This window comes from Megalopta genalis, chromosome 2 (assembly GCF_051020955.1).
Source record: "Megalopta genalis isolate 19385.01 chromosome 2, iyMegGena1_principal, whole genome shotgun sequence".
Classification (NCBI taxonomy): domain Eukaryota; kingdom Metazoa; phylum Arthropoda; class Insecta; order Hymenoptera; family Halictidae; genus Megalopta; species Megalopta genalis.
The window spans coordinates 11,427,134-11,449,003 of record NC_135014.1 but is presented as its reverse complement, the minus strand read 5'-3'; the positions used below and the strand labels follow the sequence as shown (position 1 = coordinate 11,449,003).

General features: G+C 51.1%; 2 protein-coding genes across 8 annotated transcripts; one reads left to right on the top strand and one right to left on the bottom strand.

Annotated features, from left to right (window-relative positions):
• The first annotated feature begins 446 nt into the window (after positions 1–446).
• Positions 447–19,839, top strand: nompC (no mechanoreceptor potential C). 7 transcript variants are annotated; one of them, XM_076518428.1, is made up of 15 exons: positions 447–3,053; positions 3,145–3,246; positions 4,419–4,520; positions 5,163–5,279; positions 6,379–6,579; positions 6,643–7,026; positions 7,451–7,771; positions 7,856–9,083; positions 9,157–9,332; positions 9,409–9,837; positions 10,101–11,127; positions 18,404–18,531; positions 18,631–18,779; positions 19,058–19,193; positions 19,369–19,839. In XM_076518428.1, exons 1-15 carry the CDS (start codon positions 2,721–2,723, stop codon positions 19,579–19,581), a joined length of 5,046 nt encoding a protein of 1,681 aa, XP_076374543.1. In that variant the 5' UTR covers positions 447–2,720; the 3' UTR covers positions 19,582–19,839. The 7 variants fall into 7 exon arrangements, 6 of the variants coding, with proteins under 6 accessions (XP_076374543.1, XP_033338038.2, XP_076374544.1 ...); XR_013032619.1 differs by lacking the exons at positions 18,631–18,779; positions 19,058–19,193; positions 19,369–19,839 and adding exons at positions 16,570–16,837; positions 17,037–17,565 and having other exon boundaries at positions 18,404–18,539; XM_033482147.2 differs by lacking the exons at positions 18,404–18,531; positions 18,631–18,779; positions 19,058–19,193; positions 19,369–19,839 and adding exons at positions 11,778–11,891; positions 16,570–16,837; positions 17,037–17,604.
• On the bottom strand, positions 19,803–21,855 carry shu (inactive peptidyl-prolyl cis-trans isomerase shutdown). The gene is made up of 6 exons (XM_033482152.2): positions 21,620–21,855; positions 21,221–21,476; positions 20,677–21,137; positions 20,433–20,621; positions 20,251–20,362; positions 19,803–20,183 (listed from the first exon to the last, which is right to left on the bottom strand). Exons 1-6 carry the CDS (start codon positions 21,652–21,654, stop codon positions 19,896–19,898), a joined length of 1,341 nt encoding a protein of 446 aa, XP_033338043.2. The 5' UTR covers positions 21,655–21,855; the 3' UTR covers positions 19,803–19,895.
• Positions 21,856–21,870: the final 15 nt, after the last annotated feature.

The window sequence follows — 21,870 nt, the reverse complement described above, 5'->3', positions numbered from 1 at the left end:
CGGAGCAGCCATGGAAATGCGGTCGCCGCGTGTCACGTCTGTTTACGCGCGCGTTTCGGCTCGGTCCGTCCGTCGCCGTTACCGTGTCCGCACTATTAAACGACGGAGCACATTAATCCTCCCGCGACGCTGCGACCAAACGGACACGTCATCCGGTTATACAATCGTCGATAAGTTGCTACGTACTTCGGCGATCTGTATAGGCGCGCTCGAAAGAAAGAAAAACCAAGGCTGGTGACTTTTCCTCCGGAGATCGTCGCACCGCGGAATCCGCTGCCAGTCGTTGCTCGAACCTTGTTACCGATTCTACTTCCCCATCGACATATATACGTCCCGACCGCATAATTTGCGGTATCTGTAAATCCGTAATGCACCGTAATCTCCGTAACCGCGGCTTGTTTTGGAGCACGATTTTCTTTAAGGTCGCCGATATCTGTCGACGTCTCGCTGAAACAGATATTACAACAATATAAATCAAACGGGACCCGTGCGATTTATTTGCGCGTCGGCAAAAATATTTGGATCGTTAAACTACTCGGCCGCGAGCGCAGATAAGAGATTTACATATACGATATATGTATATATGAAACGAATAGCGACGCGCGGGTTCAATTACTTTCGTGACCCATCGATAATGACTGCTTAAGTACCAAGTAAGCGTTTCGTAAACATTGCGTGCCCGGCCGAGATGTTCTGTAATTGTAATAGCCTCTCGAGTTTAAAATTAGCCGAACACCCCTCGCGAGGGGTTGAACCCGTCCTGCGGCGCGAGGATCGATCCGGGAGCGTCGATCCTCCTCCCGGGAAACGTTGGCCGGCAGTCGTTCTTCCCGGCGCGCCGCGGCGTTTTTCGGCTCGTACATTCTCCGGCCGCGAAAGGTACACCGTGCCGCGAGAGTTACGGTTATGCCTGCCATTTACACGGTGTCCATGACGTTTCCCTCCGGGTGCCCTGAAATAATGAATCTGTTAGTGGGTTTTTATTAAGCCGTGACTCAACCGGCGTCGAGCAGCGTCGCGATCGAGTGCCGGGCGCTTATCAAATGCCGGCAAATATTAGAACGTTAGAAAGATGCTTTGTATCTCGAGAAACGTTGCGTTTCTTTCTATGTTCGCTAGATAAACGAAACTGTTTACGGTGTAATCAATGCCGTAGGAGTTTCATTATCAACACGTGTCCGGAAAGCAATATACTACAGAAGTCACTGTCACTGACGATAGAACTTCGAGTCGAAGCAACGGTTACGCAACAAGATGCAGGCAATCGATAAACTATGACATGTAACAATTACGTATCCCAATTTTAGGAACATTATATATAAATGTGATGTAATGTAGACATTATATGACCAATGATAGTGTAACGATAGCATGATATGACCAGGATACTGTAAACATAATAACACGTATGCGATGGTCTTCTCTCGGATGGTCTTCGTCCATTGATAATACCGCCATTCATCCCCCGTGAAAGATCCACGTTCGGGGATGCTACGAACCTCCCCTTTCTTCGTCGAGGGTTCACAGAATCGTCTTGGCTGAGACCCAGTCCGCCAGCTGTTCCAATCAACGTGAACAGCGTTCGTGAATCGATCGAACTATCTGAAACCGAAGCAATCCTTAAATTAGAATATATTAGAATAAAAAAGAAATAATCCTTAAATTAGAATTGAACAGGATCTCCAAAGGATCAACATTCAATAGCCCTGCTCTCAACGGGACAGGATACAGAATCGTCTTACCTGATCAATCCCGTAGCTATTGCAATTGAAAATATTGAAAACATTGATTAAATTATCCTACCCCCTCGATACCAGACCAGTGCACAAATTGAGATCGCCCAGACGTCACTCTAAAAGGCTAACCATCGGAAAACCGGAATTCCCCTTGCAGTGGACAAAACTCAGAGGAAGCTCGGAGGGATGTAAGAAACCCTGATGACCGTTGGCGGGGGGAGGGGGGGCAGGGGGATCGTACGCAGCGTCGGACAAAGAAGAGGGCGGTCAGAGGTGGCACGTGTAGGGTAGGGGTTTAGTCGGGGTGATAAAGGTGGTAAATCGCGTCGACGGAGGAGGGCAGCGGTTAAAGTCTAAAACCGTCGGGCCAAGATAGGTGGATGGCGTGCCTCGCGGGCCGCGCCGGAAGTCGCGTGTCGACGTCGACCATGCCACCACCGCGTACCAGCGTTTCTGCTCCCCACCCTGGCGGGGGTAGAGGTAGTAGCATTGCCGGCACGGCTGCTACCACCTCCGGTGCTCCGGCACCAATCCACCGGCGCATTTTCTTAGCTTCCGAGGAAGCGAGGCCTACGGTGGCCGCCGGGGTGGTTCCAGCGGCGGAGAGGAAACGCGGCGAGGACGCGGTGTCCGTGGTTGTTCGGTGAAGCATCATCGCGCGGGAGCTCTCGGTCGGCTCGGGGTTAGCGTGACAGTGATTGGTCGATCCCTGTTTCCCGGAGGGTCGAGCGCGGGTCGAGGGAGGGCAACCCTCCGGCGAGCCCTCCGCTCTCGGCGTCTTCAGACCCGGCAGGATAAACGCGGCGTTAGCACGCGCGCGAGCCTCCGCGAGGCCCTACAACAGTCTAGTCTGTTCGGTTCTCGCGCGCGAAGTGGTGATCGATCCTCGAACCGTTTCCCCGGCGGCGGAGTGATCGGCAGAGGATCGCGAAGGATGTCAACAAGGGGGGGCCTCTACGATGAGAGACCCGCGCAAGAGGAGCCATGAGCAGTAACAGCAAGAAGCCGTCGGCCGGCAAGGACGAAAAGAAGAGTCCGTCGAGCAAAGAGGAGAGCCCGGTGACCGCGAAGGATGACGCCGCAGGGTCCTCCTCCACAGGGAGCGCCGGAGGAGCAACGAGCACGGAGGGAACACAGCCAGGAAGCAAGCCAGGATCGGCCGGGGCTACCGCCAGAGAAGCGGCGCAAAAGCTTCTCGGGCTTACCGCGCGCGGAGAATGGGCACCGGTGGACCAGCTCCTCAAATCTCTGGAGAAGGCGGTGCAGAACGCCGGCGAGGATGGCACGCTGTCTCCTCTCGCCGGCGTCACCGACCCGGTCAGTCGTCGAACCGATCCAATCCGATATCATCTAACGAACGACCTTCCGTCCGCCGACGATCTCACGACGATCCGTCTCTGATTTCCAGGCGACGGGCATGACGCCCCTGATGTACGCAGTCAAGGACAATCGTGCCGGCCTTCTGGACAGGATGATCGAGCTGGGAGCGGACGTGGGTGCCAGGAACAACGCAAGTATTCGCTAATTACGTTCCTCTCGAATCGGACAGCTTGGCGCGAGCTCGGTGCCACAAAGTGGACTAGCCCGATGCCCGCGGCAAGGTCTCCGATTCGACTCGACCCTCTCATCGACGACCCGGGCCACGGTAATTGACTTCTCGTTTCGAGTACCGATCGCGCTTTATTACGCGCTCCGCTGCTATTCGCCTCCCTTCCGCCCGGGCCAAGACGCGACGAGAGGGTTGATCGAGGGATATTAACGGAAATCAGGGTTTCCCATCGATCGTCCGCGCGGTCCCGACGAATTCCATGAACGGCGGCGGGTCAGTTTTCGTGCTCGCCGGGGTTCCCCGGTCTCGGCGTCAGCTTTTAAAATAAGCCCGTGCCCGCGTTACGTGGCGGCGACACGTAATATTCGAGCGGCTGCGTGGCCGGGGCCGGTGCAGACCACGGAACGTGTACAGTTAACGATCTCCGTGTAATCCGTGTTCGAGTCGTATAGAGGAGGGTAGTAAGATCGCGTGAAGGAGGGCCAAGGCCAAGGGGTTCCGCCGAGGCGGCGAGAAAGTAAGCGCGAGCACCCCGCGGCAAGTAGGCCGTCGAGTCACTAGGGCGAAAAAGTAGTCCGAGATCGTGGCCGTTGATAACGCGGCTTTTTCCGATTCTATCGGCGCGCGTTTCTCTTCGCGGCCGTGGATGATGATTACAAGGCGACGCCCACGCGAACCGAACCGAACGACTTGCCCCGAGCCCTTGGGCCAACGGAAACGGTCAGGCGTAATTCCCAACCCCGTTACCGTGAATTCCCGGAATCTCGAAAGGCAACCGGGGTTACCCTCGCATACTCCGTTACGTTGCATTACGGCTAACGAGGCTAATCGCGAGCCGAGAGAATCACCGGCCCCACCCATCGCTCGGTTTTCCGAATCGCTCGATCCCAGAGGGAACGTTCGTTTTATTCTGGGCGCGGCAGAACGCGATTTATAACTCGGTCTCTCCATACCCTTGCCGCACCAGAATCTTGCCGATTTATACCCCGCCGCCGTACCGGCTATGCCCGTCGCGCGATTCCGCTCGATACCAACGCTACGAACCGCGAACCCTGTGGATGGAAAAGCGGACCGTCGATCATCCCCCGCCAACGATTTCTTGCCCTCACGGAATTGCTGCCCGTTTGTCACAGGACAATTACAATGCTCTGCACATCGCCGCCATGTACTCCAGGGAGGACGTCGTCAAGCTGCTGCTGTCGAAGAGGGGCGTCGATCCCTACGCCACCGGCGGGGTACGATGTCTTCGTATTCGCTCCTGTTCGTAGTTAAACTCTAGGCCCTAATCCTTTCGGGAACCATTGTCCGCTCCCCGACGGTACACTGAAATGTACAGAGAGCCGTTACGATCTCATTGGTCGCGCGTGTCAACGTTAAAAACTGTTTGAATTAAGACATTTGGCTCGCGAGATCGTTTCGATCGAAACAACCAGCTACCTTGGACTATAACAACTGTTTCTTTTTTCTAACTTCCGTTAGAAATTTCATGTCCACGCTTTCGATCCTCTTCGTGCTTAGATTCTAGAGCCAATCGTCTCAGTAACCCAGCTTACAGACCAATTCTGCATTGCTACACGAAAATGAACAACAGCGTCGTTAGAATTTGATTCGTGACTGGGTGAAGTTATCGTTGATTTAAGAAAGTCAACCTTGAGGCCGACTACACCTTGGACTACCAGAATTGCTCTCTATTCGTAAGAATGTTCGTGTCTGCGTTAAAAATCGCGGAACCTGCTGCCGCAACGGGGATCCTCGATCCTCGAGGCGGCCCGCAAATTTTCTCGATCTCAATGGGGTTAACGGTCCGAGCCGTAAAGAATGGTGGTCCAAGGTCCGAAGAACGGCGCACTGAACGTCTCCGAAATGTTTGAGCACAGCCGAGACAGCAGACCGCGGTGCACCTGGTGGCTTCGAGGCAAACGGGGACCGCGACTTCGATCCTCAGAGCGCTATTGGGCGCCGCCGGACGGGACATCAGGCTGAAAGTCGACGGGGTAAGAGATTAGAAGCTCCCTTGCGACAGTCCAATTGCGTAATCTTACGAACCGGGGACACTCTTCCATTCGGGGGAACGTTTTCCGCGGCGCTAGGCGCTGCCGATGCTCCCGATTCTCCCGGCAACGTTTCTCGCGTGACGCGAATCATGCCCCGGGAATATCACTGCCTGGCACCGAACAGCTGTCATAATTCTCCTGCCGGGTTCTTCTTCTCTTACCTCCACCCTCTCTAGCCCATTTCCCATCCGTCCCTCCCCCTCCTTTCCTGTCCTACACAGCGCACAACTTTCCTAATGTTCTCGTTCTTTGTCTCGTAAACGAGCGAGGACTCGGCCGATTCCGCGCTCGTCTACGTCGATTTTTACGCCCTCGTACCCACGACCCCGGCGCTATTTATGAAAATCGTAGCCGGTCTTCTTTATCCCCGAGGAAACGATCCGCCGGGATCGTAAATACACGACGCGCATCTCTCGAGAACGGCGCCTGATTAGGCACCATCCGCGCATACATTATAAATCCATGAATCGGGCACTCTAGAAGACCACTCTACAAGCATCTGCTTTGCTTCCGAATCGGCAACACGTTTTAGCATTTTTATCATAGAATTCTTCTTCTTTTATAGAATTTTTTGCTCGTAGAATCGTTCCTTGAAATACTCGTGTATCGAGTTGTAGACGCTCGTGCAGAATCGTCGAGTACGTCGACTTTTCTAGGAGATGATTCTGCAAGCTTATCTAAGAATTCGCTGTTGCAATAGCCTCGTGGAATCATCCCTTAGAATACTCGATGCGCGTATATATCGTGCATTCGCAATTAATCTTGGATTTGCATTATTGAATTAATCTCGAGCTAAGTGAGTCGTCAGTACAGTAAATTCTCCCTAATCGGCGCTCAGATTGTGCACAAAAATGGGCAATTTGGGGAGAGGAGATACGATTATTATATCATAATAATAATTGTCATAATAATAACAATTGTAAAATCGAGTCGCAAGGCTAGAACAATCGTATCTCCTCTGTCCATTTTTCTACAGAATTTGAACGTCGATTAGGGAGACTTTGCTGTACACCTGTAAGTGGCACTCGTTTTTCCGCAGAAAGGGAAGATTCCGCTGTTGTTGGCGGTGGAGGCCGGCAACCAGTCGATGTGTCGAGAGCTGCTGGCCCAACAAGCCCCGGATCAGCTCCGAGCCACCACGCCAACCGGGGACACGGCTCTTCACCTAGCGGCCAGGAGAAGGGACATCGACATGGTGCGGATCCTGGTTGACTACGGCGCGACGGTGGACATGCAAAACGTAGGTGTGAAGAGGCTCCTCTTCGCGAATGGAAGTTGGAAACCGATCTCGGCGCGTTTTCAGGGCGACGGTCAAACGGCGCTGCACATTGCTAGCGCGGAAGGGGACGAGACCCTTGTCAAGTATTTCTACGGGGTGAGAGCGTCCGCCTCTATCACCGACCACCAGGACCGCACCCCCATGCACCTGGCGGCCGAGTACGGGCACGCGTCCATAATTGAATTGCTGGCCGACAAGTTCAAAGCCAGCATATTCGAGAGGACCAAGGATGGGTCGACGCTGATGCACATCGCCTCGTTGAACGGCCACTCGGAGTGCGCGACGATGCTCTTCAAGAAGGGCGTCTACTTGCATATGCCGAACAAGAGAGGCGCCAGGTCGATTCACACGGCCGCCAAGTACGGGCATGTCGGCATCATAAGCACCCTGCTCCAGCGTGGCGAGAAGGTATGTCGGTTGAACTCCGTCGATGTTCGAAACCTGGACAAAAAGTACGATGCTTGGTCTCGGTGTTAATGCTCACAGTTTTCGCCAGTTATATGTACCGATTGGCTGATGGAATTTCAACGTGAAGTCCAAGCAAATGAAGTCTGATTTCTATAGGTTCAAAATCGGTACCATAAATCCTTCGGTGCGCGTATATTATTTTACGTAAAATTCTACCAACTTTAACTTTAAAGTTTACAATGATTTAAAACAAAATACCAGGAATTCTTAACGCTTCCATGGAGCACGTGACATGTTCTCACAATTTCAATGCCAGTACTTTATTCAGAACTTGCAGTTTCTAAAAGAAAAAAAAATTTGAAAAAGTGTCCAAAAAGTGGAACATTACCGGATAATGAATGAATTAAGGACACGGATAATTTAGGTGGACGCGACGACCAACGACAACTACACAGCCCTGCACATAGCGGTGGAGAACGCGAAGCCGGCGGTGGTGGAGACCCTGCTTGGCTACGGAGCCGAGGTGCACGTGAGGGGTGGCAAGCTGCGGGAGACTCCTCTGCACATAGCGGCGAGGGTGCCGGACGGGGACAGATGCGCGTTGATGTTGCTGAAGTCCGGAGCAGGTCCGAATCTGACGACGGACGACGGGCAGACGCCGGTGCACGTTGCGGCGAGCCACGGTAACCTGGCGACGTTGCTGTTGCTGCTGGAGGATGGCGGTGATCCGATGTACAAGTCCAAGGTAGACAGATACTTCGTTCCTTGCCCAATATACATATATAGATCGTCCTTGGTTGCGGTTCCGTGACGCCTGGCTATCCCTTAGAACGGAGAGACGCCGCTGCACTTGGCCTGCAGGGGTTGCAAGGCCGACGTGGTGCGGCACTTGATCCAGTTCGTGAAGGAGAAGAAGGGCCCGGAAATAGCGACCTCCTACGTCAACAGCGTGACGAACGAGGGGGCGAGCGCTCTACATTACGCCGCCCAGATCGAGCCGTCGGAAGTGAAGACACCCGGGGACGATCGTGCGGTGGTTCGTGCCCTGCTGGAGGGCGGGGCGGACGTGTCCCTGCAAACGAAGCAGGCACAGGAGTCGGCGTTCCATCATTGCGCGCTGGCCGGCAACAACGAGGTGCTGTCCGAGATGATAAGTGGCATGTCGGCCACCGAGGTGCAGAAGGCGTTGAACAGGCAGAGCGCGGTCGGCTGGACGCCTCTGCTGATCGCGGCGCACAGAGGGCACATGGAGCTCGTGACGAATCTGCTGGCGAACCACGCCAGGGTGGACGTGTTCGACCTCGAAGGTAGATCGGCCCTTCACCTGGCCGCGGAGCACGGCTACCTGCAGGTCTGCGACGCGTTGTTGGCGAACAAGGCGTTCATCAACTCGAAGTCCAGGGTCGGCAGGACCGCGTTGCACTTGGCGGCGATGAATGGTTACTCGCATCTGGTCAAGTTCCTGATACAGGATCACGGGGCAGCCATAGACGTGCTCACCCTGCGGAAGCAGACCCCTCTGCACCTGGCAGCCGGCGCCGGCCAGCTGGAGGTCTGCAAGCTTCTCTTGGAGCTGGGTGCCAGCATCGACGCCACGGACGACCAAGGCCAGAAGCCCATCCACGCCGCGGCGATGAACAATTACGCGGAGGTGGCTCAGCTGTTTCTACAGAGGCATCCGAGCCTGGTGATGGCTTGCACCAAGGACGGGAACACTTGCGCGCACATTGCGGCGATGCAGGGCAGCGTGCGGGTGATAGAGGAGCTGATGAAGTTCGATCGTCAGGGTGTCATCTCGGCGAGGAACAAGCTCACGGAGGCAACGCCGCTTCAATTGGCCGCCGAGGGAGGACACGCGGAGGTCGTCAAGGCTTTGGTCAGGGCCGGTGCATCCTGCGCCGATGAGAATCGCGCCGGTTTCACCGCGGTGCATCTGGCGGCTCAGCACGGCCACGGCCAGGTCCTGGAAGTGATGAGGTCCTCCACCTCGCTGCGAATATCCAGCAAGAAACTGGGCGTCACTGCTCTCCACGTTGCCGCCTACTTCGGCCAAGCCGGTAGACCGTCGCACCCCCTGCGATCATCCTAATGGGAAGTGAGAATCCTCTTCTCAAACCGCTGAACTTTCAGATACCGTGCGTGAGCTGCTGACCCACGTGCCAGGAACGGTGAAGTCCGACCCGCCGACCGGCGGCACCCTCGTCGGCGAGCTGGGTACGGAATCGGGGATGACGCCGTTGCATCTGGCTGCGTATTCCGGCAACGAGAATGTGGTGCGGTTGCTGTTGAACTCCGCCGGCGTCCAGGTAACTGAAAAAAGCGGAACTGGTTAGAACGTTGAAGACTCGAGCGCGCTAAAGCTGGCACAACGCTTACCCGAAGGTGGAAGCAGCCACCACGGAGAACGGTTTCAACCCTCTGCACTTGGCCTGCTTCGGAGGACACATCACGGTGGTGGGTCTGTTGCTGAGCAGGTCCGCGGAACTGCTGCACAGCTCGGATCGGTACGGGAAGACTGGGCTGCACATCGCGGCGACCCACGGTCATTACCAGATGGTGGAGGTGCTGCTGGGCCAGGGTGCGGAGATAAACGCGACGGACAAGAACGGTTGGACGCCACTTCATTGCGCGGCTCGCGCCGGCTACCTCGACGTCGTGAAGTTGCTGGTGGAGAGCGGAGCCTCGCCCAAGAGCGAGACGAACCTGGGCAGCGCGCCGATATGGTTCGCCGCCTCGGAGGGCCACAACGACGTGCTCAAGTACCTGATGGAGAAGGAGCACGATACCTACGCCCTGATGGACGATAAGAGGGTAAGCTACCGCGCCCCTCGCCTCCCGGCCCCGCCGGAAACCCGAGACGACCGCCGCCGTCGCGCTGTCGATTGCCGCAACGGAATTCGAAAAGTTTCAACGCGAGCAACGATCATCGGACCAATAAATTTTCGGCGAACGGTCGCGTTAGATAGGTCGCACGCGATCCCAGAGTCCTCCCCCGTCCGCGCGGCATCCCCCGTCACCCCCTGTTAAACGGTATTCCGTGATGGAGTCCGATCGAAACCCCGTTGGTCTTTCAGTTCGTCTATAACATGATGGTCTGCAGTAAGAGCAACAACAACAGGCCGATCGAGGAGTTCGTGCTGGTGTCACCGGCACCGGTAGACACGGCCGCCAAGCTGTCTAACATCTACATGAAACTGTCCGAGAAGGAGAAGGAGAGAGCGAAGGACTTGATCGCGGCCGGGAAGCAATGCGAGGCGATGGCCACGGAGTTGCTGGCCCTCGCTGCCGGCGCTGATTCCGCCGGGAGGATCCTGACGTCCATGGACCGGAGGAACGTGGAGTTTCTGGACGTTCTGATCGAGAACGAACAGAAGGAGGTGATCGCGCACACGGTGGTCCAGAGGTATCTCCAGGAGCTCTGGCAGGGCAGCCTGAACTGGAACGCGTTCAGGACGATCCTCTTGTTCATCGCGTTCCTCATCTGCCCGCCTGTTTGGGTGGTGTTCGCCCTTCCGCTCGGGCATAAGTACAACAACGTCCCCATCATCAAGTTCATGTCGTACCTCACCTCCCACATCTATCTGATGGTCTTCCTTTTGCTGGTCGGCATTATTCCTATCTACCCGGTGGTCAGGGCGAGCCTGTTGCCCTATTGGTACGAATGGTGTCTGCTGGTGATGCTGTCCGGACTGCTGTTGTTCGAGCTGACCAACCCGAGCGACAAGAGCGGCCTCGGATGGATCAAGCTGGCAGTGTTGCTGTTCGGGATCTTCGGGGTCGCTTTCCATCTGATGGGCTTCGTGATCGTGCAAAGACCCTACTGGCCCACTCTGCTCTACCTCAGGAACCAATTGTTCGCGCTGAGCTTCCTGCTGGCCTGCGTGCAAATCCTCGACTTCCTCTCGTTCCACCATCTGTTCGGCCCGTGGGCGATCATTATCGGGAACCTGATGAAGGATCTCGCCAGGTTCCTCGCGGTCCTGGCGATCTTCGTGTTCGGCTTCTCGATGCATTTCGTCGCGTTGAACCAGGCGTTCAAGAACCAATCGGTCCAGGACGCCCGGGCCGAGGACAAGAAAAAGAAGGGCGCCTTCTACGACGGTAAGTTCCGACGCACGTGATATCCTGTTTAGAGACGGTAACCGAAAGAGGAAACCGTGAGCGGGGAGTGTCAGAAAAACCTCCCCTCGCTTCTTTGCCGAGCCGTGTCTCTTCTTCTAATCCCTCGGATACGAATCTCGAGCACGGCCGCTCTCTAATCGGGAAACGAGAGAAAGCATTCAAACACGACGATTAAAAAAAAAAGAAACCGAACATGCGACCACGCGCGAGAGTACATACACGAATATAATATGCGTCCACGAGAGCAATCGCGCGCGGGCGTGCTCGCCCGTGCGTTTTCGAAAATACTTTTCCTCAACCCGATACCCAGCCCTCCCCCCACGCCCCCGCGACGCCTCGACTTTCGAACGAGTCTCGAACGTTAAACGGCACACGATTGTTCGTTGTCGATCGCGTGATATACATATACATATACATATACATATATACATATATATTGTATACGCGTAGAGAGGATCGGCTCTAAGAGAATCGTCGCTGTTCCCGAACAATCGGATTCGCTAAAACGCGTGGACGAAACGCGAACGATAGTACGCGCGATAGCAAAGTAAATGATAAACATATAAAATGAACGCATCGCGTTTACCTCGTGACGAACGCATCATAACCGGTTAAATTGCAATGAATAGATTTGTTGGCCAATGTTACGGAATGGATGATGGAGACGCCGTCGACGGCGCCTCCTCGTCGCTACGGCCGCTACAAGAAAAAGAATGAGTGTTGTGACGATAACTCCCGAGATAGTAAGTTTTGCCGATATGGGTTACGTCTTCTTGACGAGACGCCGCAACCGGAAACCAGAACGCGAAATGAATGGCAATGGCACGTGCACAACGGAATGCAGGACACGATTCTTCTTGGTGTCGTACCGTCTGCATTGTGCGTTCGCCGGATGTGTGTTGCCTGCTGGGACTGCTGCCTGATATTCCAATCAACAGAAATTAATTTTATATATATATATATATATATACATATATTTATATATGTACATATATATATATACATATAATTTTTGCAACGACGCGAGAAATGTTTGTCACTAAAGCGCCCGTAACCCCAGCTGCGATTCGGCCTTCCTGTCCGCCCACGCACCTTGCCCAACACCCACGCCGACCCTAAGTGCTGGACACTTGTTACAACCTCTGAACCATCGAGATTATCATCGTAATTGCATACCGCTCCGTGTGTGCAATCTGTTTGCACAGAAGATCGGTGATCGTTGAATAGAGTCATTCGGTGGACTGCGGCTTTTATGCATTCGTGGGCGTATCTTTAAAGAGAGGAAACGGTCATAGGATCGATGAATATCGATATACGTTTGAATTATTAACACTGAACGTGCCATCATTGTTTCAGGACAGATATAAAAATTGTGAGAAAATTTCAGATGCATTCTTGTGACTTTTGATTTTCATTCTGCACAGAGGTCCGCAATCTAATCGTTCGCGCAATCAATATCGCAGACGATTATCAGTGGGTTGCGAATTTATCTACGCGAGATCAACTAATTGGCGTCGTTATTTATCGAGATCTGAGATCTGCGGTCTAGATAAAAGTGCTTCTAACTTACGATATTATAATTGCGAACGATTACGAGTAGACTGCGAATCGTAGCAATCCACGCGAGATCTAGAATCGAAGCCGCTATTTACCGAGTCGGTCTAAGATGTACCAGTAGAAGAACTCGTCCATTAACGCGATCGAAGAACAATCACGAGTAGACTGTGAATCATAGCGATCCACGAGAGATCTAGTATTCGCTATAAAAGTCGCTGTTCATAGAGTGAATCTAAGATCTTCTGTCTCGAAAATAGAGGCTCCAACTCGTCCATCGACTCGTCCAATCGACGTACAATTATGAATAGGGGATCACAGTGATCCGGATCTATGATCGAAGCGATCGAGCAGTCCGATTAGGAGGGTCTGGCACTTACGGACGGTGGTTTTCTGTTGGCCCATAGATCCGAGGAAAGTGAAACGATCCGGGAGCCCGAATCGCGGCTACTCGGCGACCACCGGTCGGATCTCGAGCTCGAGGATCGCGATCGAGATCGAGATCGCGACGACAGAGTGGCCGCCGAGCGGGTTCGGCGACCACTGCCGGCTTGTTTCGTATATCACGGGGGCGCCAATCGAGCGCGCGTTTCTCCACAGCCTCTGTTGTGCATCGTTCTGCATTTCTCTGAACTTACGTGTTTCAATCCATATTCTATACAAGAGCAATTTGTTGTTTTTCCTCGTGCTGTTCGAGTCTTGCGCCAATGCGTGTTTCTCTGTGTGTCACCAAATCGGCCGAACACGGCTCGGATGTCGAGGACATCGGAGCGATGGGCCTCGGATATCATCGTTTTGATTTCCCGACTAGTAGCCGAACCGGACCCGACTAGCACACTTCAACCAGATAACCCGATCATCATCTCCCTGCGACTCCCGTAACTCCACACACGCACCTTTTTTTCCATATGGATCCCAGAAAGCTGTTCCGGACTTTTGTTCCGGCGGTCGCTTTGCGTTGTTTCGTCGACGATCCCGCGGGAAGCAGCGAAGCGTCCGAATCTTTTACTTGTCTCCTTGCATGCGCACGGTAAATAGTTCTATTTCTGCGTACGTGTATGTTCGCGGCGAACATAAAACAAAAAAAAAAGATATGAAACAATGAAATGAGAAAAAAAAAGTACCGAATGTGGGGAACGCAGGATGAGAGAAAGATCGCGCGCGAGGAAGAGAGAGAAAGAGAGCGAGAGAGAGAGAGAGAGCGAGAGAGTGAGAATGAGCGAGAAAGGGAGCAAAAGACAAAACGGTTCGTCGTCTGCATGCTGCATCTCATCGTCCAGAGCAAACGAATCGATTGTTGCGTCGAGTTCCGGAGAACCGGGTTAGAGAAGAGCATCCGGACCGATCGATTAACTTACACGCAACAGCAGATACACACCTACGCTAACCTACGCTAACACGTACAGAACAACAACAACCACATACACGCACAAATACACACAAACACACATTCGAGCTTTGTAGATCGACCCGATGCATCCCGCGAACTTGCTCGTAGCGGACAACTTGCGCCGAAACGAGGGAGAAACAAAAACGACGGAAATATCTATACGCAACGAACCGGATCAAACAATTAGAAAAAAAAACAAACAAAAAAAAAGGTACAGAAAAACAGCAAAACAGATCGATAGATGTATATCTATATATGATCGAGTTATTTAGACGATACCCGAAAGTTACACGACGTGGATCGAAGCTCACGGAACGTCCGGCATGCATCCAACGTTATTCGCAAGCATGGCCAGTCTCTGTATTAGCATGAGCATGTTCGTTCAGTACGTTCATCGTTCGTTCGTTCGTTCGTTCGTACGATCGTTCGTTCGATCGTTCGTTCTCGTTCGTTTACTTACTAATAATGTGCGTATGATATATATAACACCACCCGCATCCATACATAGCGAGCCCACCACCAGTAGCCAGCCTGTCTAAACGGCACGAAGCAAACAGCAACAATCAATCAAAGTATATAAAAAAAAAAGTAAAAAAAAAACAATACGCAAGTCACGAGAGAAAATCGTGAATAAAAAAAAACACAATAGCAAAACAACAAACAAGCCAAAATACCAAAAGAACCATATGTGTGTGTGCCTCGAATTCCAGTAAAGATGAACCCGGTACTCGCCTTCGAGTACCTGTTCTTCGCCGTCTTTGGCCAGACGACCCACGGCGAGCTGAAGGTCGAGACCAATCAGCCGCAGTGGACCTCGGTCCTCTTCAAGCTGGCCTTCGGCGTATACATGTTGGTCTCGGTAGTCGTATTAATTAATCTGCTGATCGCGATGATGAGCGACACCTACCAGAGGATACAGGCGCAATCGGACATTGAGTGGAAATACGGGCTGAGTAAACTGATCCGAAACATGCACAGGTAAGCCTCCAAACGGGCGAACGGTATTATATCGTTTCGAGGCCGATATCGGATCCCCCGCCGCGCTCGAATCGGAATTTAAATATCCATCCACGCACGAAATATGTATATCGCTTCCGCGGGACACGTGTATATATATATATATATACAAATATATATATGAGTGGCGATGCGGTTCGATGCCACCGCCATACACACCCTCCGACCGTATAGTCCCTATAAACATAGATAGATAGATCTCTCTCGGAGTGTGGCTCATTGTTACCGGGGACAGAACCGCGCGTGTCCGCGTCTCTCGTCAAGTAGCACACTTAGAACCACCGAAATCTGCGGGATAGGCTGGACACGCGATTCCGTGTTGCAGAACGACCACCGCTCCGTCGCCCCTAAACTTGCTCACTACATGGATCGTGTACTTCATCAAGGTGTGCAAGCAACGGGCCGCCAAACGTAAACGACCCTCGCTGGTCCACATGATGGGGTTACAGCGGGCCGGGCGACTCTCGCCGCGGTCCAAGATGGGCGCTAAATGGCTGGCGAAAGTGAAAAAGGGCCAAGTCAGGCCGAAAGACAGCGTCGCCCTCTCGGTGGTGCATTTAAGCCCGCTCGGCAGCCAGTTGTCCTTCAATAGTGCGACCAGGATCGAGAGCGTGGTCGACTGGGACTCGATCCGAAAGAAATACTTGGCACTGACCGGGAACGAGCCCGAGAAAGAGGCCGACAAAGACGAGAAGGACGAGGACAACGAGAACGAGGAGGAGAACGGACCAACGGCCGCCAACGCGTCCACGGTGCCGGCCACCACAGCGCCGCCCACGTAGAGGAACCGGCGACCTCGGCCTCGGAAATCACGGAAGTTCGATCCATCTATCGCGAACTTACGATCCGTAAACCCTATCGAACGCGATGCCCCGCATAGAGACTCCCTCTGAAAACGACGCACGGCGCACAACGTCCATCATAGGTAACGTCTTCGGTAGAGAGAGCTTGGGACTCTTCAAGATCGTTATCGAGATAGAGCCGTGCCAGTGTCTCTCGTTTTTTTTTACGTAAGTAATGCCGGCAAATAACGAGGGCCTGTTCGCCAAAATATCGTGCGTCCAACGTTGACCCAGCATGTCTCCTCTTCTCGGACTGCGCTTCAAGCCCGTCTCCAAGGTCGCGTGCTAAAACGAGAGCGTTGATCGATCATGGGAGGTCGCGAACGCATCCCCTAATTTAAGACACCGTTGCATTCGACGTCGTTTACGCGCGACGTGCTTCGACCCCGTTCTAGCGTTTCGGCCGAATTACGACACGCCGTCCAATAATCTCCTCACATCCCTATACAATACATAAACGAACATTGTTAATACGTTTCAAATGACAATAACAAATAATAACAACAATAACAACAACAACAACAACAACAACATACAGACAAGCCATTGCATTATAAGAACGCCGGCCGCGGTGCAACAGACTTTTCACGAGACATATTCGTTCCCACGTATTTCCAGTCAGGATGAGTCCCGTACTGGCCGTTGAGTTATTGTTCTTCGCCATCTTCGGTCAGACGACCCACGAACAGTTCAAGGTTGAGAAAGTGCAGCCCGCTTGGACCTGGGTGCTCTTCAAGCTCACCTTCGGCATTTACATGCTGGTTTCGGTGGTCGTGCTGATTAATCTGCTAATCGCCATGATGAGCGATACGTACCAGCGGATACAGGCTCAGTCCGACATCGAGTGGAAGTACGGATTGAGTAAACTCGTTAGGAACATGCACAGGTAAGAGGGGGGAGAGACCCGGTGGTTGGTTCCCTCTGAGTCTACTAAGTAACGAGCGTTCTCTTTTGCATGTCCGCGATTTAATTGCGATTCCCTCCGTCCAATTATCGGCCTAGCCCGGCCGACTATCTCATTGCCCTCCCCTCCTCCGCCCGGTGCACCCCTTAATTCAACCGATCTCGCGTTTGTCGATGCGCAGGACAAGCACAGCGCCGTCCCCATTGAATCTGCTTACCACCTGGATGGCGTATTTGTACAAGGTGTGCAAGAAACGCGCCGCAAATAAGCAACGACCGTCTCTGGTACGCCTGATGGGCGGGCTGCAGAGAGACGCGCTATCACCGCGATCCAGAATGGGCGCCAAATGGTTGTCCAAAGTGAAGAAGACTCAGGTCGGGCACAAGGACAGCATCGCGTTGTCGGTCGTCCATCTGAGCCCGCTCGGCAGCCAGCTGTCGTTCAGTAACGCCGTCAGAATCGACAACGTCGTCGACTGGGAAGCGGTCAGAAAGAAGTACCGTGATCTGTACGGCGAGACGGTCGAGAAACACGCCGAGGAATCGAAAGAGGAACACGAGACGGCCGCGGCCACCTTCGAAAACTCGCTGGTTATCGTGCCGGCCGGGGATCCGCCTGCGCCCGCGGGAACCACCACCGTTCCCTGAACACGATCCGGCCGGCCCCTTATTGTTTCGACAACGAGGACAGCGTGTAAACAGTCTCATCCCGTACGAGCCTTTCTTAACGAAATAAACGTCCCGATCGGATCGCTCTGTGGTTCTAAATTACCAGCAAACCTGCCTCATAATCCCGATCGCGCGACGACTATCGTGGTTTTCCGGCCGCTTTACAAACGCGATGATCGTTACAGTAACATCATTTCTCAACGCAAGTCCTGCGGATCTGAATCGCGATTGAAAAACGAATGAAAACAGCGCGCGTGCCAAGGAAGCGGCGAGGAAAAAGTGTACGGTGAACGAATCGGGACAGAGGGGACCCACACTGAAAACTGATGTTACTGTGATCACAGTGCGAACGATTGTCGTATCACCTCGTACAAAATGAGGGTACTAGTCCAGCGGCTAGTATCCGCGCACAAGTCACGCCTTGTATGTCCGATAGTATCAGCAAAGGACACGGCTACGCCGAATTGCAAACGGGAAACGATCCCCGCGGTGTGACTGCACGAGTGCATGCTGGCTGGCCCGACCATCACCGACGCTTGTAATCTCGCGATTGTACCGCGAGACGGTTTTTCAGCGGGATCGGTGCGCGTCGACCGACCGTCGCATACGTGAACACGCATTCTTCATCGCTAGATCACACGTCCTCTCGACTCGACTCTCATGCGTACGCCGTTCGTTCGAACACGTTCGAAATTCATTGCGGACCATTCTCATTCGCTTCATTCCACCACCGTCCTCTCATCCTTCCCTTCCGCCGCATGCGTCTCAATCGCTGGATCGGAGACTGGAAATAGAAGCTCTGGTTAAAACACTTTCGAATTTGGTATTGTGACGAAGGGTTTCGGGAGACTGAGCAGCTTTTTGGTTACGTTCTTTTCAGTGAAAGTGAATCCGATTGATATCACGGAAAATCTGTTCTTCGCCATTTTCGGCCAGAAGGACACGGACGACTTCACGATGACGCTAAAGCGAAAGCTGCAACCGAGCTGGACCATATATCTATTCAAGGTCAGGACCACGCTCGTGGACAATGATCCACGGGCTGCCGCGCGATCCGACGGTACGATGATTCAATGATTCAATGATCGCCTGATAATGTTCCGGCAGGTATCGTTCTCTCTGTACATGTTGGTTAGCGTGATAGTGCTGATCAATCTGTTGATCGCGATGATGTCCGACACGTACCAGAACATCCAGTCGCAGAGCGACATCGAGTGGAAGTACGGGCTTAGCAAGCTCATTCGCAAAATGCAGAAGTAAGTAGATGGTATACACGATCGATGGCGTCTCGATGACGAGCGCGATCGACCCGGCGAAAATGCTAAAAGGTTCCATAAGTGGATTAAAGAGGTCGAGTCACGTAACAGAGGAATCTTTTCTCGTCGATTAATCACGGTAGATTGAATGTTTCGTTTGAAATCCCTGCGAATCATCGAGTTGTCTTCCGGCATCGCTAGAAACAGAAATACACGATTCGTAGGATATTATGGATACGCTATTGTAAAATGTTAGAGGCTATATATATTTTTTTAAGAACAAAAACAGCACCGTCACCGTTGAACCTATTTTCCTCTTGGATCACGTACATCGTCAGATTTTGCACGGCGCAACGACGTCGTGAGCGCAAGACGCGCGCGATGCGCTTATTCGCAAGCCATCCGTTCCTTCAGGTATGGAAAATGCTAATACGTTGACTATCGTCGAACCAGTGTCCTTAGATATCCCACGAAGGTTATTCAATTTGGCTAATGAATTCAGAATAGAAATGAATTTGTAGACCAGGCGATAGTCAGCGTGTCCAAGAGAAACCTTGAGATAACTATTCGCAATTTGGCTTCCCTATAGGATAACGGAATATCACCGCAACAACACGACGCCATCAATTTTCCTCTACTTAGATCTAGCCCATTGGAAAGTCAATTATCTCTGAAGGATTCGACGAGGATCGAGAACGTTGTCGAATGGGACTTGGTGAGACGGAAGTATAGAGCGCTGTTCGGGAACGAGACGGAGAAACCTCTTTCAGAAGACTCATCCGCGATCAACGATAATTTCTAACTTTTTTATACACCATTTTCCTGATAATTAGGAACACTGTAGAGCCGCAATTGTGTACTTCGTCACAGATATTCTTTATACCTTCTATTTTATATCTGTTTTTATCTTACTACTACTGTATCGAATTTCTACCGCTTCGTTTAAGTCTCTAATCAAATACAAATTAATCTTAAAGTTCCTATAATCCTATTCGTGTAAGATAAAACTGAGGACAGAGGAGATCTGTGCAAAAAAATAAATGTATTTAATAAACGTAAAGGCATCTCTTCACGTTTTATGATACAAGCTTAATACTGAGCTTAGAGGTAGTGGACTTAATAATTAGATTTGTTTAGATACGTTACTTCTCTTCCGTATCTTTCGTGCGTGGTAATTAACAGACCGAATGCGGCAGCCTGTTCGCGGATGCATTTATCTTCTTCCGGGGTTAACGACTCCGGAAGTGGTTGTCTCAATAATTGACTGTCTTTTGCGAATGTCTCACACATTTCACGCGCGGCTGTCTGAAACAAAGTCTCCTTCTTCCCCTCCTGCTTCGTCTTCAAGCAATTTGACCAAAGTTTCTTCTCCATTTCTAGATACTTTCGTTGTTTCTCGTTCACCTAAGAATCACAAATTAATTAAAACGCCACTGGAATCTACTTGCTTTTTTTTTAAGTTGATATTTACCAGCCTAATTTCTTTAACTGTGTCTTCGTTGTTAGGCTCCATCGCGAGAGACATTTGCAACTGCTCCATTGCGCAATTGTATTCCCCAATTTTAAATAAAGCTCGCCCGTGACTGTAATATAAATCTCGTTATCATTTGGGAATACGTTCGTTATCGACTGTTTGTAATTGATAAAATTTACTTGAAATGAGCTTTTGCCGATGGAATGGTTACCCTATTGCACGCGCTACAAGCGCGACGAGGCATATTCTCCATGTTGTAACAAACTGCAAGGTTGCAGTAGCCTCTTGAGAGCAACCTATTGAACTCTTCTTCTTCTTCGTCATTTTTTAGCTCAGCTTCTTCCAACCAGTGAATTGCTCTTGCATACCTAAAATTATGTCACAATTATTATAACACCAGGTCTAATAATTGAAAACACTTACTCTTTTATTGCTTGCTTGATCCTTTTGTTCTTAAAACAGTCCTTAGCAGTATTGAACTTTGCACGAACCCGTCTAACAGCATTTGCAAATATTCTTTTCTCTTCTATGGAAAGATTCTGAAGAGTCTCTACAGATCCATTGTCTACAAAGTCTATAATATGTACAATGAACAAGATCTGCTCGTTCGGAGGAATACGAGGAGCACAACCGAATCTTCCAAATGCCAGATCAGGATGCACAATGAATATTGCTATCTCATGTTTCTTCATAGTTGTTATACCAATTTCCAAACCAGGTAACAGTGAACCCTTGTTAAGATGGAAAGTTTCTGCCCCTCCACGAGTGAAACTAGAATCGAATGGTTCATCATTGTATTCAAAGTGGCCAAGATACTTTACAATAACTTGTGCATCATAAGGTATCTTTTCCCCAATTCCTTTCCGTTTAACCAGCTTCATAATCTGTAGATAATATAAAAAAAAAGTTACATGGTGCCCTTAAAATTAACTGACTCTGATTTCTAATTGTATAAAACTTTATTCACTTTGCCATCTCCGAGTATATCCGTCATTTTAGTCTTCAATTCTTCAAAACTTATACCAAAAATAGAACAAGAACCATCTCTGGTACAATCATTATTATCATCGTTTTCGTTGTCTTCAAAATCATCCATATTCAATAAATTCAAGGCTTCCTCGTTTGTCAACGAAACATGCGGCGAGTAAGAAAATTCTTCTTCTTTTTCGATATCCTTATATTCGCCGATTTCAAAAACGACGCCATCTTGCGCGGTTAAGTCTCTAAAGTAGATATTTGAAAACAAGTGTAACTTTGAAGTTTTTTCTCCTTACAATTTTTATAGATGAATCCATATAGAGATCTACGTTTACTTGAAAATCAACAATATACTCATAAATTATTATATTTATTTCATTTTACATACCGTAGAGTGAATCCGCCCATTGTATTACTCGCCATTTTCAAAGTGCTTTTGCTGTTTTCTATTTTACTGGTCTTGACACTAATGTATATCGATAAATTATATCTACTAAAACTCCACGTTACCTCAACATCAAATATTTATAAATTCCACGTCGCTCACAATTCAAACTTTCATATTTATATGAAGACTAGAACACATTCACCTCCTCCGATCACTCACGCGTGGTTAGTATCCTACTGATCACTAACGTA

Excerpts from the sequence above, each read along its gene's own strand:
- nompC (XM_033482147.2), top strand. The coding sequence starts at position 2,721 with ATGAGCAGTAACAGCAAGAAGCCGTCGGCCGGCAAGGACGAAAAGAAG. Across the intron at positions 4,521-5,162 it reads ATCCCTACGCCACCGGCGGG|CCGAGACAGCAGACCGCGGT; the intron begins GTACGATGTCTT and ends GTTTGAGCACAG. Across the intron at positions 11,128-11,777 it reads GAAGGGCGCCTTCTACGACG|ATTTGTTGGCCAATGTTACG; the intron begins GTAAGTTCCGAC and ends TGCAATGAATAG.
- shu (XM_033482152.2), bottom strand. The coding sequence starts at position 21,654 with ATGGCGAGTAATACAATGGGCGGATTCACTCTACG. Across the intron at positions 20,622-20,676 it reads ATCAAGCAAGCAATAAAAGA|GTATGCAAGAGCAATTCACT; the intron begins GTAAGTGTTTTC and ends ACATAATTTTAG. Across the intron at positions 20,184-20,250 it reads CAGTTAAAGAAATTAGGCTG|GTGAACGAGAAACAACGAAA; the intron begins GTAAATATCAAC and ends TGTGATTCTTAG.